Raw genomic sequence first — 19,391 nt, 5'->3', positions numbered from 1 at the left:
CTCTAGTCAAGGTCCTCAATGATATTCATTTAAACACAGACAATGGCAAAATTTCAGTTTTGGTATCACTTGATCTCAGTGCTGCTTTTGACACAGTTGACCACAAGATACTACTGGACAGACTTGAAAACTGGGTGGGAATCTCTGGTGCAGTACTAAATTGGCTTAAGTCCTATTTAAATGACCGGGACTATTTTGTGTCTATAGGTAAATACACATCTGAGCGGATGAAAATCGTATGTGGAGTACCTCAAGGATCCATTCTGGGGCCTCTACTATTCAACATCTACATGCTCCCCTTAGGTCAGATAATAAGAAACAACCAAATAAAATACCATAGCTATGCAGATGACACACACATTTACATCACCATATCACCAGGGGATTATAGTCCCATACAAACACTGAGTAAATGCATTGAACAAATCAATGACTGGACGAGCCAGAACTTTCTTCAGTTAAACAAAGAAAAAACTGAAATGATTGTTTTTGGAGCCAAGGAAGAAAGGTTAAAGGTTACTGCTCAGCTCCAATCTGCAATGATGAAATGTTCAAACCAAGCCAGAAACCTTGGTGTAGTCATAGACTCAGACCTTAATTTCAGCAGCCACATTAAGACAATTACAAAGTCAGCCTACTATCACCTTAAGAATATATCAAGGATTAAAGGACTTATGTCTCAGCAGGATGCAGAAAAACTCGTCCATGCATTTATCTTTAGCAGACTAGACTACTGTAACGGGGTCTTTACAGGACTCCCTAAAAAGTCCATCAGACGGCTGCAGCTCATACAGAATGTTGCTGCTCGAGTCCTAACAAGGACCAAAAAAGTAGACCACATTACTCCAGTTCTTAGATCTCTACACTGGCTTCCTGTCTGTCAGAGAATAGACTTTAAAATCCTGCTGATGGTTTATAAAGCACTGAATGGTTTAGGCCCAAAATACATTGCTGATCTGCTACTACTTTATGAACCACCTCGACCTCTGAGGTCATCAGGTACTGGTCTCTTTTCAGTTCCTAGAGTCAGAACGAAACATGGTGAAGCAGCGTTTAGTCATTATGCACCATATATCTGGAACACACTCCCTGAAAGCTGCAGGTCTGCTCCAACTCTCACCTCTTTTAAATCAAAGATTAAGACTTTTTTATTTGCCACTGCCTTCCTATCTTAGATTATTTTAACCCACTTTAAATTAAAATTTTAATGTAATTTTTAATATATTTCTAATTTTCCTTTTCTTTTCTGTTTTATTATATTTGTCATTTTAATTATGTTCTTTTATGCCTGTCTGAATGTCTCCAATGCTTTTAATGTGTTAATGTAAAGCACATTGAGTTGCCCTCGTGTATGAAATGCGCTATACAAATAAAGCTGCCTTGCCTGCCTTGCCTTGCCTTGCTCCTGCACACTCCTCATTCCCTGCGCGGAAATCTCGCGATACTATACATCCAGGAAGCAGTTCCCGCGTGTGTTTGGTAACATGTTAGGAAATGCATTGAATGCCCTTTAATGCAATGACAGATCTGCTTCCATGGCGGGACTTCTGAAGGTAACTTTAGAGACCATTCTAACATCATTTGTATGAAAGAATCAGCTTATTATAAACATCGTAGATTAAAGTGTGTGTGAGTGTGTGTGTGTGTGTGTGTGTTACTCGTATAGCTCCTCCTGAAATAAAACCAGGAAACACTACAGGGTTAGCTTTTGCATATCAACACAGGGACACATGTGTTTTTAGTAAGTTGTTGTTTTTATCACCCAGCTTCTTTCATTTTAGAGATCATGAAGTTTATTGTAAGAAAATTGCACAGAAACATGTTTAGATTGTTCGGGTTTGCAAAGTTTCTTGCAATAAAACAAACCATCTATGGTGCTTTCAGTGTACCTACATAACATATGCATGGAGAAACATGCAGATCAACACAATATCCTCCAAAGATGACCCCCTTAGCCAAATTATTCAGATAGAAGTCACTCTATGGGGGTGACAGCCAGGGGAGGTATTTCTCACAGAGGTTGAAGGAGGGCGGTTATAGAACCCAGAGAGAAATATGTGGCTTTCAGTAGGTATCAAGTGACCACAACAATACAGTAAAGCAGGAGTTGAGACACAAATGGGGTGTCGTGAGATGTCTTCCAGAATGTTTTTTTTTAAAAGGTATCTAAAATTAGTACATTTAACTATCATAGTACAAAATGTCCACAAAAATAGAAGAATCAGAATCAGAATCAGAATCAGAATCAGCTTTATTCCCCAAGTATGCTTGAACACACAAGGAATTTGACTTCAGTAAACTATGCTCTCTTTGTACAAGGCTTAAGAATAAGAATAAGAATAAGAACTACAATAAAAAATAAAATAAAAATATAATAACAATAACCTTAGCTATAAATACAAAGAAACAACAAATAGGCTTGACTAATATGTACAGGCTAAAATAATATGATAAAGTGCAGTGGTGAGTTGCAGAGGTAGTTTTACATTATAAAATAGAAGTTAAATAGTACAAAAAATAGAAATATGGAATTCTGCTTTGAGAATTGTTGCATTGTGTATCTACATGTATATTTACAGAGAGTATTTATCTGACAGGTGTGACACTGTTATGGTTTAGTGTTCATCAGAGTGACAGCCTGGGGGAAGAAACTGTTCTTATGGCGGGTTGTTTTGGCGCACAGTGATCTGTAGCGCCTGCCGGAGGGGAGGAGTTTAAAGAATTTGTGTCCAGGGTGTGAGGGGTCAGCAGTGATGCTACCTGCCCGTTTCCTGGCCCGGGACCGGTACAAGTCCTGGATGGGGGGCAGGTCGACACCGATGATTTTTTCTGCAGTCCTTATAGTCCGCTGCAGTCTGTGTTTGTCTAGTTTGGTTGCAGAGCCAAACCAGACAGTGATGGAGGTACACAGAACAGACTGGATGATGGAGGTGTAGAACATGATCAGCAGCTCCTGGGGCAGGTTGAACTTCCTGAGCTGACGCAGGAAGTACATCCTCTGCTGGGCCTTTTTTCTGATTGTGTCTATGTGGGAGGTCCACCTCAGGTCCCGGGAAATAGTGGATCCCAGGAACCTGAAAGAACCTGAAAGAAAAATAGAAGCTAAACTTGAAATAAAACCATGGAAATAGAAAATGTAATGAGTTTTCTGCCTGTCTTCTTGCAAGGTGACTCATAAGTTTAGGGTTAGTGAACAGTTAATTATCAAAAGCATCAGTTGCAGTAGGTCAATTCATAGAAACACAGCCATATGCTCATGTAGGTCTGTCTACCACTCTGCTCTCAGTTTTATAACTGGTGACAGAAATGACACCCATCACTGTGTCCTGTATGAGAAGGTTGGTTGGCCCTCTCTTGAGCAAAGGAGGAACAAATACTGGCTTTTGTTTATTTTTAAAGCGCTGGTTGGAAAGCTCCCCACCTACCTTACACACATTCAAGCATGCAGCCGAAAAGAACAGAGACATAAGTAGCAGCAATAGGTAAAATGGTACAAAACTAAAACAAGATAGAGGAGATTACAGTTTACTGAAGTCAAATTCCTTGTGTGTTCAAGCATACTTGGTGAATAAAGCTGATTCTGATTCTGATTCTGATTCTGATTCTGATTAATATGAAATACTAAAAGTAGAATAAAATAATTACAATAAAATCAGATAAATACCAGAAAAATAAAATGAAAATATAATAATATAAGATATAATACAATAAAATAGATAAAAATGATGTTAAAACAATGGTTGTAATGGTAATAATGCAGTCCAGGGCTAAAATGAAATTACTTAACTTGCAAGTTAAAAGCCAGATTAAAAAGGTGAGTCTTGAGTTTACTTTTAAAAACACCCAGGCCCAATCTCAATGTCCTCCCTGAACCCTGAGCCCTTCTTGACTTAGTTGACATCAACTGGAAAGTGATTGAGGACTGGAGGCTGTAAGAGGCTAAAACTGTATAACTGGGAATGGGACAGCACTTTGCAACTTCTCACATAACCTGCATGACGTCATGTAGCTCACCATAGCAGTGTTAGGAATTTTTAATGCATAATTTTTACTTTCCTCAAATTAGAGGCTCTCAAGGGACTGGCTGACTAACAGCCGTGTGATCCAGGCTCTTACCGTACAGACTGCTTACCCCAAAAAAACATAGAATATATAACTATAAATATATAGATTATACTGTATATACACATATGTGAAGATAAATAGATTTAGGCTGATTAAGGCTGTTTTCTACATTTATACTTACAGGCAAACTTTCTAACGCCAGAATTGGTTGCACCCTTAATGCTTCTTTTTTACCGTCTCTCTTTTTCTTATTTCATGTTACAGCGTTCGCTCTGAACTATGGGAATGACTTAAAAAATGCCCACTTATGGAAAGAGGACATAAAGGGCTCAAAAAGTCTGAGAGAGATCTCTCACACACTTGAAGATTTGACAGTTTGACAGCCCCAAAAACTTAGCAGGAATGCACCACAAAATCAGTGAGTGTGGATATTGAGATTGGACCCAAGAGAGCTCACTGTTTTAATGTCCAGAGGCAGAGAGTTTAGAGTTTAGGGGCATAAAAATAGAAAGCTATCTTTCTCTTTGTGAGGGACACATGAGGAACATTTGAAAAGGAAGCATGCAAGGACCTCATTGATCGCAGTGTAACATAAGATGACAGGAGATCTGTGATGTATGGAGGCTGTTAAGAGTTTTAAAAACAGTTCTAGAAGAAGCAGGTAACCAGTGCAGAGTTTTTTAAAAAAAGTGGGTTTATGTGATCAGTTTTCTTTTTCTGTGTTAAAACTCCGACAGCAGCTTTTTGAGTTCAAGTTTTTAGAGGCAAACCAGCAAAAAGGGAGTTACATAATCAATATGATTGATGATAGAAACATGAATTAAAATGAGATGCTGCAAACTAATAATGATTCTGTAAACACAGCTGCTGTTGGTATGTCCTCAATACTTAAGATCATTTATGTATTTATTCTCTGCTCTTTGTGTTAACAGAAGCAGTTTAAAGAAGCAGTGAAGGTCATCGGCTCTGGTAGCCTTTTGTTTGCCTCCTACCTCACTGCGGTCGGAGATGAGCGCTTCTACGCTACCCAGCTGATGCCCCTGCTGCAGAGGATTGTGGGAGCAGAGACGGCACATGTGTTGGCGGTGAAGATTATTGGTCTAGGTCTGGTTCCTCTGAACCGCTACCAGGACCCTGCATCATTGGTAAGCATTACCTTAACTTCCCTTTGGTTAGTTATATTTTCACTATATAGCTGATAATGTAAGCATCCACAGTGATTCACTAGTAAGTTGCTTGACAGGGGGCCCCATGCTTGGCAGAGTGTTTCAGCTTTGTCTGTACTGCAGCCTAGCCTAGCCTGCATGATATCTAAACTAAAATACAGCAACAAATAGATTAGAAATATACTGGCACACATTTGAGTTTCAATCTATCAATCTTTATTTATATAGTGCCAAATCACAACAAACATTATCTGAAGACTCTTTTCAAACAGAGCAGGTCTATACCGCACTCTATGTTCTCCATCTTACAGACAGGACTCAGTCTGATCTCATCTTAATCCACCATGAGCAGAGCACTTTGCAGCATTTAGCAAGTCACAGTGGCAAGGACAAACTTCCTTTAACAGGCAGAAACCTCCAGCAGGACCAGACTCATGTTAGACACACATCTGCTGAGACCGTGTTGGAGAGAGGGATAGAGGGAGATGAAGAGAGAGAGATGATAGTGGTGAGACGGTTAGTAGTTGCAGCAGCTGGAGTCTGGCACGTCCACAGCAGCAGAGATCAAGAGGAACCTACGAGACAAGGGAGCTCAGGTACTCCAGGAAGACGAGTCAAGTGTCTGTATAAGCTTTCACAATATGGATTCAACAAATTTTTCACACATCATTGCTAATTTCTTGCTATTGCATTTTCCCATGAACTGGTGGTGCAGGAGTTAAATTGCAGAAACGTTCCTGTCTTAAAGTAACAAACGCTCTACTGGCTGTTACTGATCTCATCTTGATCCACCATGAGCAGAGCACTTTGCAGCATTTAGCAAGTTACAGTGGCAAGGACAAACTTCCTTTAACAGGCAGAAACCTCCAACAGGACCAGACTCATGTTAGACACACATCTGCTGAGACCGTGTTGGAGAGAGGGATAGAGGGAGATGAAGAGAGAGAGATGATAGTAGTAGTTGTAACAGCAGCAGGTCGTCTAAGGCAGAGATTCAGAGGAACCTACGAGACATGGGAGCTCAGGGACCACGGAAAAGGTCTATGGTTAGTAACTTTAATGGGACAAGGAGAGTTAAAGTAAGAGACAGGCAGACAGGAGAGAGGGAAAAACCGGATCCCAGGGTGGCAGTTTAAGCCTATAGCAGCATAACTAAGAGGGTAATCAGTTGCCAAAGCGAACAAAAGTACAATCTCAAGCCCTCTGTCAATGTCGACAAGTTGAGAGTATATGTCATTTAAAAAACTGCTAAGAGTGAGAACAGGAAAAAAGTGAGCCTGAGTTTAGCTGTCAGTGTTTCTACCCCTGTACTGTTTGTGTTCACATCTGTGGACAGACTTTAAAGCCTTGTTTTCACACATTTGCAGGAAGTGAACGTCCTGGGCCTGAAGTTCAAAAACCCCATAGGGATTGCAGCAGGTTTTGATAAGCATGGAGAAGCCGTCGACGGGTTGTATAAAGTCGGTTTCGGTTTTGTCGAAGTGGGCACAATCACTCCCAAACCTCAGGAGGGAAACCCCAAACCACGTGTGTTCAGACTCACCACAGATCATGCCATAATAAACCGGTAAGTTTTATGATACGCTGAATGTAAACAGAACATGTAGGGCTGGATGTTATGTAAGGGATCGTGTATGATTAGCAGGTGGTTATGGGGAAAATAATCCCGACAGGGCGAGACAAGACACCTCCACTTCATGTCGAGGTCTTGTCTCACCCTGAAGAGGTTCTATTTCCCTTAATTAGCTGCTAATCATGTCACCACTGCCCATGGTTTAAGTATGATGACCATACGGATCCTGAATTTGTTGTTCTTTAGCTTAAAGTCTTCCTCTCTTTAACAAACACAGTCATTTATACAAAAGTAAAGAAGCCACAAATGTCTCCGTCGATGTAAAAGTCCTGAAAACAGAAAACAAGGGCAGTAGATGGTCATGTGACCGTGTAATATTGTTTTTCATATTGCTCTGAATGTTCAGAGATTACACTGCCTACATGTTTCCTGCTCTGGGCCTCACATTTATCAAGCTGTGAAAATGAGTTCATGGATTTTCCTCGGTTTCTTCACAGATTTGAATAAATTAAATCCAAAGAAACCAGATCTTTCCTGGTTTCTCTCTCGCTCTATACAGAAAGAAGTTGCCAGTTACTTCTTATATCGCTTTTGAACTCAGTGAACTTATTATTTACATAATTAGAAACTGTTTTATCAGAGCTGTACATTAATTAGTTTTGTTGCTGCTTTGAAGAACAGATTGTTGCCAGATATGCAGTTTGTAAGTAAGGGATAATGTATGGTGAGCAGGTGGTTGTGGGCTACTAACTTAAGATACAAACATGGTGGCAAAAAAAATTGATTAAAAGATTATTTTATTGATCTAAAATGATTTGTGTTTACAGTTCTAAAAAAATAGTCCCAGTGGTTCCAAGTCAGTAAGCGTTCCATGGTGATGGATTCTTATCTGCCTTTTGTGGTCGATTTAACATGAAACTGTCCTCATCCAGCTCTCCTTCTTCTCTGACGTTTGATAAGTTTGTCTCTGGTGTTGCTCATGTTAGTGAAAGTTAATAACTATTATCAAGGGGTTTTGACCAATCAGAATCAAGCATCTTACACAATAGGAAGATCAGTAAGAAACTGTGTAATAAAGGAATGCAAAACTTTAACAGCTTCTTGAGAAAGAAATCAATAAAAGACATGAAGTTATTCTTGTAGAATATAGTATGGACTATGAAGGTGTGAAGAAAACGGTTATTAAAAGTGTACAGTCATTAAATTGTCCAAGCTAACGTACATTTTTTGAGGAAGAAATGAAACTATAGAAGACCTTGTTTGGGTTCATTTTCCTTTAGATGACCTGCTTGCTAGATATGATTGAACTACTCTGAAGTAAATGTGTAAAATGCAAAGATAGCATGTGTTAGAAAAATAGTTAGAAAGAAGATTTATGTTAGTAAGAATGGGAACAGCGGGTTAAAAGTGAAAAAATAAAGTTAAAGCTTGAGATTAAAAAATAATCTTTATTCTTTGATTGACTTGCTTCGATACATTTTGATCCAGTAAGTGCGTCTGGTTCTTCTCAGGTATGGATTCAACAGCTGTGGTTTGGCAGACGCAGAGCAGAGGCTGACGGCTCGGGCAGACTCTCAGAAACAGCACAGTCAAGGTGAGCAGGCACTTTTTGTTGTCTTGACTTGTCAGTGGAACATAAAACCACATACCTGTCCTGTTTTCCCACACTGTGCTGTTATTGTTTAATAGTTATTTAGTTTTCATTATGGAAGCTGAATAGTGGTGAAACACTGTTATAGTCTATGTTAGAACCTTGACCTGTCCTTGTATCTTGTTTTGTTCACCAGCAGGTTTTGCGTCCGATGATGCAGCCTGTGTTTGTGCTCCTCTGAACTTATTTGTGTGTTTGTGTTTGCATACTTGTGTTTCTCTTTGTTTACAGCCGGCCTTCCCCTGGGCATCAACTTGGGGAAGAACAAGCTGTCCCAGGATGCAGGGGCAGATTACTTGGAGGGAGTGAGAGTGCTGGGCCCGCTGGCTGACTACCTGGTGGTTAACGTCAGCAGTCCCAATACGCCCGGTCTCAGGGATCTACAGGGGAAGGCTGAGCTCCACAGGCTCCTACACACGGTACGACTGTTTGGAAGTTTATCAGCTCACTGGATGATTCATTTTGGTGTGAACATTTCACTCTTATGACCGGCTTTCATTTTAGCTTCAAGGAAAGGAAAGTTTTGACATAATGAAGATGTTAAAAGATAAACGGTGACCACAGTGCCCCTTATAGAAAGCAAGAATCAATCAATCAGACTTTATTTTTAAAGCACTTTTCATACAATAATATTGTTACACACAGTGTTGTACATACAAATAATATTGGTAGTCATAAAAAGAATAAATTCAAGATACAAAGAAGAACCCCCCCTACCCACAATCCATATACAAGGTTAAAAACATGATGAACCGAGTAAACCCTGTCATGATATCTTAATCAGGAAACCCCGGAGGTAATATAAGAAGTTTAAACTAAAGCCAGGAAATCAAACCCACCAGAATAAAATAAATTAATAACATAATGATATACTAAAAGATTTAACAAGTGAAATACATTTAAATGCTGCATGACAAGTAAATCCACAATTTATCCACAATAAATTGATAAATACATAATAATAGAGATAAAAAAAAATGCATCTATAATAATAAAGGTCAGTATATGACTTAAATGTACTCAAATTTGAACTAGATAATAAATAAATAAATTAATTGATCAATAGATAAATCCAAATTAAAAAAATAACAGAATTAAAAATACATTATATTCAATATTATAATTAAGAATAAGCCAACATGTAAATAATAAAGAAATACATATATAAAATATAATAGGTTAACAAAGTGAGATAGAACAAAACTCATTTAAGAGTGAGACTAAAAAGGCAGGTCTGAAATTTGCTTTTAAATATGTTTATATTCGGTGCAGTCCTTCGATCAGGGTTGAAGAAAACTCTTAAACAGCAAAATATAAAAATCTTTTTTTTTTTAAATAAGAAAATAATGATATCATTTTCACATTCTGGGTTTTAATCGCCTCGTGCCCTTGGACAAAAGGACAACGTGTCTGTACATGGTTTCATTAATTCAAGATTCAAGATTCAAAGGTTTTTATTGTCAATTTTTCACTATATATACGGGACATCCAGGAAAAACGATAGGCTGTTTCTCTGTTCCAGCTCTTAAATATCAAAAATTTAATATAAAATACAATAAAATATAATAAAATACAGTTATAAAAAAACAGCCTATGTACACAGTGCAGGTAGTGCAGTGACAACTAATGACAGAATATGTGTTGGAAGCTCACTTTCATTCATCACTGAAGAATCTCAAATACAAAAGGGACACACTAAACATGTTCAGTAAGGGATGCAATCTGAATTTGGGGCATAGAACATGAGTAAGATCTGATGAGATGTTATTGAACTGCATCCTGAGGTACATTTCAGGGCTTAAAGAGTGACATTTGTGTGTTTATGCTTTGGTGTAGAGTTGGTTGATATATGGAACTACTACTCTGTGTTTTGGTTTTGTAGCCCTTAAGTTTTTCCTCTCTCGTCTGATGTGCTCACATTTTTTTTATCATAACTCAGCTGCCAAGAAATGTTCTCACTAGCCTGTTTTAGCTTCTTTACACTGACTGCTGAATGTTTTCAGATTGATTTTAGGATTTTATTGATTTAAGCATTCAACGGTCTCTGCCCCGGTTTCATCTCCAACCTTTTTAATCCTGTACACTCCAGTGTGCACCTTGTGATCCTTGGGCGGAGATCTTCTCTCTGTTCCAGGCTGAAAACATGAAGGGTCAGAGTGTTTTCAGTCTGGTATCATCTCCCTGAGGAAGTTAGGCTCAGCGCTCCTGCTTGAGTCACTTCCTAAAAGATTTTTCACTGTCCTGATTTTATTTAATTCTAAATGTCTTTGACAGGTTCCTGTTTATTCCTGATATTGAGTCTTGTTGCTGCCTTCTAAAGCTTTTTGTAATGTGGATTTTGAGGTATGCTCTATAAATAAAGATGATTATATTATTATATTTATTATAATCTGCTTAGGTGTTGAAGGAGCGTGATGCCCTGCAGGGAGGATACAAACCTCCAGTGTTGGTGAAGATTGCTCCTGACCTCACAGCGCAGGACAAACAGGACATTGCTGATGTTGTCACTGAGGTTAGTTATTTGTTGCAGACATTTAATTTTCAAACTTTGACTTGAATCTTTATTTTCCAGCTTGTTGGTTACATTTGAAACATTTTTTTAATCAGATTTTTTAGGCTTCATTTCTGCTTTCTTTTGTATCTGCACAGTCCGGTTTGCTTCAGAGGGATAAACATTTTAAGTTTAATTTTCATTAAAAAAATTAACGTTAAATAAGAAGAATACTATTTAAGAATACACTCTCTGTTCTCAGTGAAACATGAAAAGAGCTTTGCACAGGAGAAAAGGTTGAGATCTTCCTCTGTGCGATGTCACATGTTCTTATGCAAACCACACACACCCTGTTCAAGCCTGCAGCCAAAGTCTTAGTCAAAGTGCTTTCAATGCAAAAATAAAAGATGTAAACATTTTCTGATTGAAATAGTTCGACACAACAAAGTGCAGAAAATAAAAAAATACACAGCATACTTTTTTTTTCGTAAACATGTTTTTTTTATTGATTTTTACATTTAACAGGGTATGTGTAAAATGTATCAAAACATACAGAAAACACATAACACTCCCTGAAAACCTGGCAGAATATCACAACACACAGAAAACTGAAAATACACCACTAGTCAAAAGTTTGGACACACCTTCTCATTCAATGGTTTTTATTTATTTTAATTATTTTCAACATTGTAGATTAATACTGAAGACATCAAAACTATGAAATCAGCTGGTTTTGCCATAATATGGATTACAACAGTAGTCAAATAGAGCTATCCATTGTGTACTAACCCTACCTCTGAACAACACAACTGATGGTCTCAAACACATTAAGCAAGCAAGTCATTCTACAAATGAACTCTTGACAAGGCTCATGTTAATTAGAAACCATTCCAGGAGACCACTTCATGAAGCAGACTGAGAGAATACCAAGAGTGTGCAAAGCTGTCATGAAGGAAAAAGGGGGCCACTTTACAGAATCTAAAATATAAAACATATTCTGGTTTGTTTAACACTTTTCTGTGAATTAAATAAACCCATATATGTTCTTTCATAGTTTTGATGTCTTTTGTATTAATCTACAGTGTTTCAAATAATTGAAATAAATACAAACCCTTGAATGAGAAGGTGCTTCCAAACTTTAGACTGGTAGTGTATAACCATACTCTTCAAATAATTTCGGACACAACCTTGAAGTTAATGAAATTACATTAAGAAAAAAGGATATCTAAACTAAAATACAGCAAAATAATTTGAGTATACTAGCACAAATTTGAGTTTCAATCAATCTTTATTTATATAGCACCAAATCACAACAAATGTTATCTGAAGACTCGTTCCAAACAAAGCAGGTCTAGACCGTACTCTATGTTCTATTATTAACAAAGACCCAACATCAAGACAGGGTAAGATCCAGTCCCATCTTACGGACAGGACTCAGTCCGATCTCATCTTAATCCACCATGAGCAGAGCACTTTGCAGCATTTAGCAAGTTACAGTGGCAAGGACAAACTTCCTTTAACAGGCAGAAACCTCCAGCAGGACCAGACTCATGTTAGACAGACTTTTGCTGAGACCATGTTGGGGTTGGAAAGAGGGACAGAGGAGAATAAGAGAGAGAGTTTGTCCTCCATTCATCACAATATAATTGCAAACCTTAAGAAACATATTTTAGGATTTTGAGTAATAGGGATTGAGGCAATCTGAGAAACAAAGCTAACCACTGCCCTCAATAATTTTTGAACCTCTTCACATTCCCATAGGCAGTGACATAAAGTGCCTGGATATGCCTTGCACATGAAACATAGGTCAGGGATATTAAGGACTGGTATTGATGGTTTGAATTTGTTCCTTTTTGCATATTGTACCCCATTCATCAACTAAAATGTCCTAAAATACGCAGCATAGATTATTTAGAAGGGACACTTTAGTTTTTAAAAGATGTAACAGCTTCCTCTTTCCTTCTTTTGAACATCCAGAGATGTTTTTGTGCTTATTGGAGCGAGCAGTTAAACCTTAATGGAAGAGACATTAAGAAGACACAACAAAGAACAACTTAAACAGCTCTCTCTTCCTCACAGTACATTTAACACTGGAGGTCTGTGAAAGTCAGACAGCCTTTACTCACTGTCGCTCTGACTTCCTGCCCTCTCCTCACGATGTATGCTCTGTGTCTGCAGCTGGGAGTGGATGGTTTGATGGTGACAAACACCACAGTGTCCAGACCTGAGACGCTTCAGGATCCAAACAAGTCCGAGGTCGGTGGGCTCAGCGGTCAGCCGCTCAAAGACCTCTCCACCAGCACCGTGAGAGAGATGTACAATCTAACACACGGTACTCATTCACACACACCTGTATGTTATGATCATGACATTCACACATATACATTCATATACAGTATAATAGACATAATGTTGTTTTTTTTTAGGTAAAGTCACAATAATTGGAATTGGAGGCGTGGCCAGTGGGCAGGACGCTTTGGATAAGATCCGTGCAGGAGCCTCATTGGTTCAGCTTTACACAGCTTTGACGTATCAGGGTCCACCTGTGGTGACGAAGATCAAGCGGGAACTAGAGCAACTTCTAAAGTGAGTATTGCTTTGATAAAGTCAGGGTCGTCTCCAAGTTATCCAAACCTTTTTTGAAGATAAATGAAAGTTAATTTTAAAGTGATAACCAACACTCTGGACTGTGTCTTATCTCACAATCTGTGACATCATTGTGCTGCTTCGTGCTTCCTTTTAATGATTATACCATGTTCTCTTGACTCACCGGTTACTTGATTTACTATGGTTCTAGGAAAATAAAATCCCAAACTGTTTGAACAAGACCAGAACAAACCATATTTATCCCCCAGTGTTGATAAAGCATTTCTCCACAGAGTTTAAAGTGTCCCTCTTGTATCTCTGTGGTAACGTTACAATTTTTCCCTATTTTTCTCACACTGATGTTTTATAAAACCCTCATTTCAGCTTCTGCCTGAAACGCTTCATTTCAGCTACTGTCTCTTTAAGACCCCCCGCTGCACAAACCCCCTTTCCTCTGATTGTCTAGCCCCCTGGAGGCCTGTAGGGGGCGGAGCTATGGGCCGACTGTTTCCTTTTGCTAATCCTTATGCAATGACCTCATCATTTCAACAAGTCTCGTGAAGATCTCACTGTATTTTAAGACCGGACCGTTGGACGAAGCAGCAACCTTCAGCCACGAGAATTGAAGCCAATGCCGAAGTGTTAAAAACTGCAGTTCCTCGAGTGTCCACTTGAGGCCACATACACACCCATTCAAAAAGGCCAATCTTTAAAAACGAAATAAACATGTTTACAGTGTGGTTAAAAAATGATTTTAGTCTGAATAGTTAATTTCTCTGTACTGTACAGGGGTGAATGTTTTCATAACTCAGCAGTTTCGAAGGTTTTAAGGTCACAAGTTTTCCATAATTAGAGTCACAGCTGACTTGACTGACAGGTGGGAACAATGTAGCTGTTAGCGAGGAGGCTCAAAGCCCGCCTCTTTACCCCACACTACTTCTACAGGAGTTAGGTTGAGTTCAACATTTCTTTTACAAACAGAAATGTATTCTCCTTTTTCTTTCTTTTCAACAGGGAACAAGGCTTCAGCAGCGTCTCAGAGGCAGTGGGAGCAGATCACAGACAAGATCACGTGTCCACTCATAAACCCATCCCACTGAACGAGATGGTAAATGTTAACACAGACTCTGCACCTGTCGCTGCCTTCTCCACAAACTAAGCCACGTGATCCACCACTTTCACTGAACTCTGATAAAAGCTCCATATTTATGATGGTCCATCCACCGTCCATTGATTTCACGGATAAGCAGACGTGCAATCGTTTTTATTTAACGGGGCTGGTTGTTGTTAAAACCTTATTTTCAGTATTTGCTGCGAGGAGTGCAAAACGCTCAACGCACATAATCGTCTTCTGTCCTAAACTTGAATTTAAAGGATGAGGAGGCTGAGGTATGTTTTTAACTCTAAGATGTAAATCCTTTGTTACAGTGTAACAGCAGGTTGTGAATATCCACTGACACCAAAGTGCTTCAACTCTTCAAACACTAGCTGAATAAACATTTTTTAAAACCATTTTCTGCCGATCAACAAGAACGATCTGTACTGATGTCATTTAGATAATAATACAAAACTTTAAAATTATTTAATACGGGTGTTGAAGTATGCTAGCAACCTTTATATTGTTTTTTGCTAATCTTGAAGTACATGTTATTATTACTCATAAATGACTGGAGTACAGACAAGAACAGCAAACAGAATACCACGTGGACAACATTTGGGTTAAAGATCAACATTTACTTACTGTGTCCAACGAGAGAGGACCGTTTATGGCAACAGCTTGCAAGCTCTTTATTCTAAGGCACAGTATGTCAGACTTAAATAGATCCTTCATTGGAAAGTCTGAACACAAAGAGTGAGGCCTTGGACCAGGTAGTTATGATGCCATGTTTCCGAAATCAAAGTTATTTTGTTGTTTGTTACCTTTTCTAAGGCAGTAGCGCCGATATCGAAACACGCCTGGTATATGCAGTGACATAGGCCTATGTTGCTGCATATGCCGGGGCTGGTGGCCTGCCAATCATCTAGGTGTCGAGACTGTCACACCAGTACTACCCACGCTCCATCCACATTATGAGTACTAAAATAGACACCAGAGGTTTTACTTTACAACACATACTGCCTAAGTGATATATACACTACCAGTCAAAAGTTTGGACACACCTTCTCATTCAATGGTTTTCATTTATTATAATTATTTTCATCATTGTGGATTAATACTAAAGACATCAAAACTATGAATTAATCTGGTTTTGCCATAATATGGATTACAACAGTAGTCAAATAGAGCTATCCATTGTGTACTAACCCTACCTCTGAACAACACAACTGATGGTCTCAAACACATTAAGAAGGAAAGTCATTCTATAAATGAACTCTTTACAAGGCTCATGTTAATTAGAAACCATTCCAGGAGACCACTTCATGAAGCAGACTGAGAGAATACCAAGAGTGTGCAAAGCTGTCATGAAGGAAAAAGGGGGCTACTTTACAGAATCTAAAATATAAAACATATTCTGGTTTGTTTAACACTTTTTTGTTCATTAAATAATTCCATATATGTTCTTTCATAGTTTTGATGTATTCAGTATTAATCTACTATGTTGAAAATAATTGAAATAAATACAAACCCTTGAATGAGAAGGTGTTTCCAAACTTTTGACTGGTGGTATATATAAATATCTTTATTGACAGTTAGTGCAACACAGTGATGTAAATAAACTGTTGTCATTTGGTTTGAGTTCCACGTGTTTTATAATCTGTTTATCCAGCACCCCTCTGATGACACAAAAAATGATCACAGAGTGGTTTCTTTGCTGATGTTATCTTTGAGCTCATAGCACAATCCCACATAAGTGTCACAGAAACTTTTAACTACTTGGAGTGGGCAGTCCATCGCTACTAAAGTTGCATTTTTACTGGCATGTTATGACTCACAAATACTTAGAAATATTCTAATAAAATAAACATCACTTCCATACAATACAGGTTCATAATAAGTTCTTTCTTTGAGCTGTGCAATAGTGGATGATAGTGTCGTCCAATTAGTTGAAACATCCGTGATCAAGAGGTTGTTGGTTTCGAGACTTGTATTGACGTTGAGTGTTTTTTCTGTTGCACTGTGTCACAGTCTTTTAAGAATAACGTGAAGTATACATGAAGCGAGGTGATCGCTGTGAATGTTTCAGGAATCTTGAAGCAGAATGAGGTTCATGGTGAAACGTGTTACAGTGGCAGCTGCTGTTCTCTATACCAGCGTGTTGCTCGGTAGCTAGTTTCATGCCCCCGGGCGTGTATCCATCCTGCTGTCACTCTCCCAAAGACCATAGAGGTTTGACCCTCAGGTGTCCAAATGAAATGCTGGGCTTGAGATAACAGAAACATGAGAGACCTATGTGCCATTTAATATTGCATAGTTCTGATACTATTATGATTATAATGACGGTACATCATTTTTTAATAATTTCTATTGGGATATTTACAATGTTTTTCATCTACCTCAGGCTGCCAATGTTGAAAGCTGCTTCACGTGTCCTCAGTTCTCTGTAATAAAACTTATTTCAATTAGAGATGTGAAATCAATCATGTGGGAGGAAAAACCATCAAGAATGAAGAGAGGGATCAGCTGTGTTATTCATGGAGTTCAGAGGATGACTTGACAGACGTGAAGTCTTGTCAGATGAGAATAAAATACTTGAATCATACTTCCTGATGTGTTTTGAAGAGTCTCCTTTGAGATTTTGTTCATTTTCTCATAAAAACTGACTTTGAAGCGATGATGAAAGAAGGAAGAACCTTCAAAGATAAAACATCACTGTTCTCTTATTGCGTGCTAGTGAAGGCTGACGAATGCAAAACGAGTTCCAAGAAGAGGGTTAAAGTAAGATCCTGATTTTAATTTAATTGAATGTGTACAATGTTTCGTCCCTCAAACTCAGATTTAGAGAACACGTGTTGAAGGTTATGATTCACTTAAGGTGCTGAAAACTAAAATGAAGAAGAAGGGAGGTTAGGTGAAGAAAGAGCTGAAGGGTTTTAATTTTTTGCTTGGCTCCTTTCACACACAAACCCTCAAACACTTCTTCCCCTGAACCAAATTATCTCTCCTTTTCTATCATCTGTGGACATTCTGGTATCAAGGCCTCCTGCTGGTTAAGGATGCTGCTTTTATTGTTGCTCTGGTGTTTCTTCCTCGGACTGTGTCCTATCTTTTCAACCTGCTGATACCAGAATAGATGGCAGCCGTTTGATTTAGCCAATGAAGGCGGCAGTAGCCTAATGTGAGGAGCAGCTGTGACCTGCTCGGCACCTCTTTCTTCCTTTCCTGAGGCGAAATGCAGACCGGCTTGTATCTCGGATGTGGTGTCACTGTGAGAGGAGAGGTGCAGTCTGACTGTTTCCCTGCCTTTAATATGCTGTTTGAGCCATGTTCGGTACAGCCTGAGAGCTAATAGAAAAGAGGAGATCAGCATTTGTAGTAAATCTGTCAAAAATCCCACATCAATCAATCAATCAATCTTTATTTGTATAGCGCCAAATCACAACAAACGTTATCTCAAGACGCTTTTACAAACATAGGAGGTCTAGACCACACTATGTCAAATTATGAACAGAGACCCAACACCAAGACAGGGTAAGACTCAGTCTGACCCCACCTTAATCCATCATGAGCATTGCACATCGCAGTATTTAGCTAGTTACAGTGGTGAGGAAAAACTTCCTTTTAACAGGCAGAAACCTCAGGCAGAACCAGACTCATGTTAGACAGCCATCATGCCTCGACTGAGTTGGGTCTGGAAAGACAGATAGAGGGGAGTAAGAGAGAGAGGTGATAGTGATGAGACGAGTCGTAGAAGCTGTTGCCGCTGGAGTCCAGCACGTCCGTATCAGCTGGAGTCCAGATCGTCCACAGCAGGAGGACGTCTACGGCAGCTCAGAGGAGGCTTTAGATTAAAGAACTTTTTTTTTCATCACATTTCAAAGAGTGGCTTTCCAAAACCCTGTCAGGGTTCTATTTCGCATAACCACCTGCTAATCTCACATTATCTCGCTTATAACGTGGCTAAAAACAATTATAATAAAAACAAAAGATACAGACAATTTGGCCGAAAACACTGATTACATGATTATCTTATTTGATTAAAATGATATCCTCATTCAGCTCTCCTTCTCTGAGCTCTGCGGTTCACACACCTTTAAAAAATAAACGAGGCAAATGTCACAGCTCTTAAGTTTCTTTATTACCCGGCTTTCTTATTGGTCTTCCTGTTGTGTAAGATGCTTAATTCTGATTGGTCAAAACCCCTAGCAGGCGGTTAATAACTTTAACTAACATGAGCAACACCAGAGGCAAACTGATCACACGTCATGTCAAATCAATCCACGTAAAAGAGTTCAGACACATTTTGCTTCTGCTTGTTGACACCATAGACCGTAAGGTGAGGTAAAACCGTTAGCTACCGTTAGCATCAAAACAATGTGGCTAAAAGCTAGTTTTGGTTAGCATGCTGAATCTGCATGATAGGGAAATTTTCATAATGGATTCTGTCCAGCAATATGATTGATGCGAGGAGCAGGTGAGAGAAACTTTAGGTTAGCGATCTCTACAAAGAGACTTAAACCACGAGCGGTGGTGATGATAGCAGCAGAGTTCAAATTTGTGACATTTGCCTTGTTTATTTTTAAAGGTGTGTGAACCGCAGAGCTCAGAGAAGAAGGGAGGCAGATAAGAATCCATCGACATGGAACGCTAACTGACGTGGAATCACTGGGACTATGGACTACGTGTCCATCAAACATGCTCCATAGGAGGTGTTATAGTCTGCAAACAGAGGAGGCCTCTGATTTCTTTTTGGTCTGAAG

The 19,391-nt window shown here is 38.9% G+C and overlaps 1 protein-coding gene across 1 annotated transcript; it reads left to right on the top strand.

The window, feature by feature from the left end:
• The first annotated feature begins 1,426 nt into the window (after positions 1 to 1,426).
• On the top strand, positions 1,427 to 17,233 carry dhodh (dihydroorotate dehydrogenase). The gene is made up of 9 exons (XM_034680523.1): positions 1,427 to 1,553; positions 4,998 to 5,210; positions 6,599 to 6,798; positions 8,316 to 8,398; positions 8,687 to 8,874; positions 10,854 to 10,967; positions 13,125 to 13,278; positions 13,373 to 13,532; positions 14,547 to 17,233. The coding sequence occupies exons 1-9, from the start codon at positions 1,536 to 1,538 to the stop codon at positions 14,689 to 14,691; spliced, it is 1,275 nt and encodes a 424-aa protein (XP_034536414.1). The 5' UTR covers positions 1,427 to 1,535; the 3' UTR covers positions 14,692 to 17,233.
• The last annotated feature ends 2,158 nt before the right edge of the window (positions 17,234 to 19,391 follow it).

The sequence above is a fragment of the Notolabrus celidotus genome, chromosome 3, assembly GCF_009762535.1.
Source record: "Notolabrus celidotus isolate fNotCel1 chromosome 3, fNotCel1.pri, whole genome shotgun sequence".
NCBI classification, from domain to species: Eukaryota; Metazoa; Chordata; class Actinopteri; order Labriformes; family Labridae; genus Notolabrus; species Notolabrus celidotus.
This window is presented reverse-complemented; position numbering and strand designations above follow the sequence as displayed.

Excerpts from the sequence above, each read along its gene's own strand:
- dhodh (XM_034680523.1), top strand. Across the intron at positions 5,211-6,598 it reads ACCAGGACCCTGCATCATTG|GAAGTGAACGTCCTGGGCCT; the intron begins GTAAGCATTACC and ends ACACATTTGCAG. Across the intron at positions 13,533-14,546 it reads GAACTAGAGCAACTTCTAAA|GGAACAAGGCTTCAGCAGCG; the intron begins GTGAGTATTGCT and ends TCTTTTCAACAG.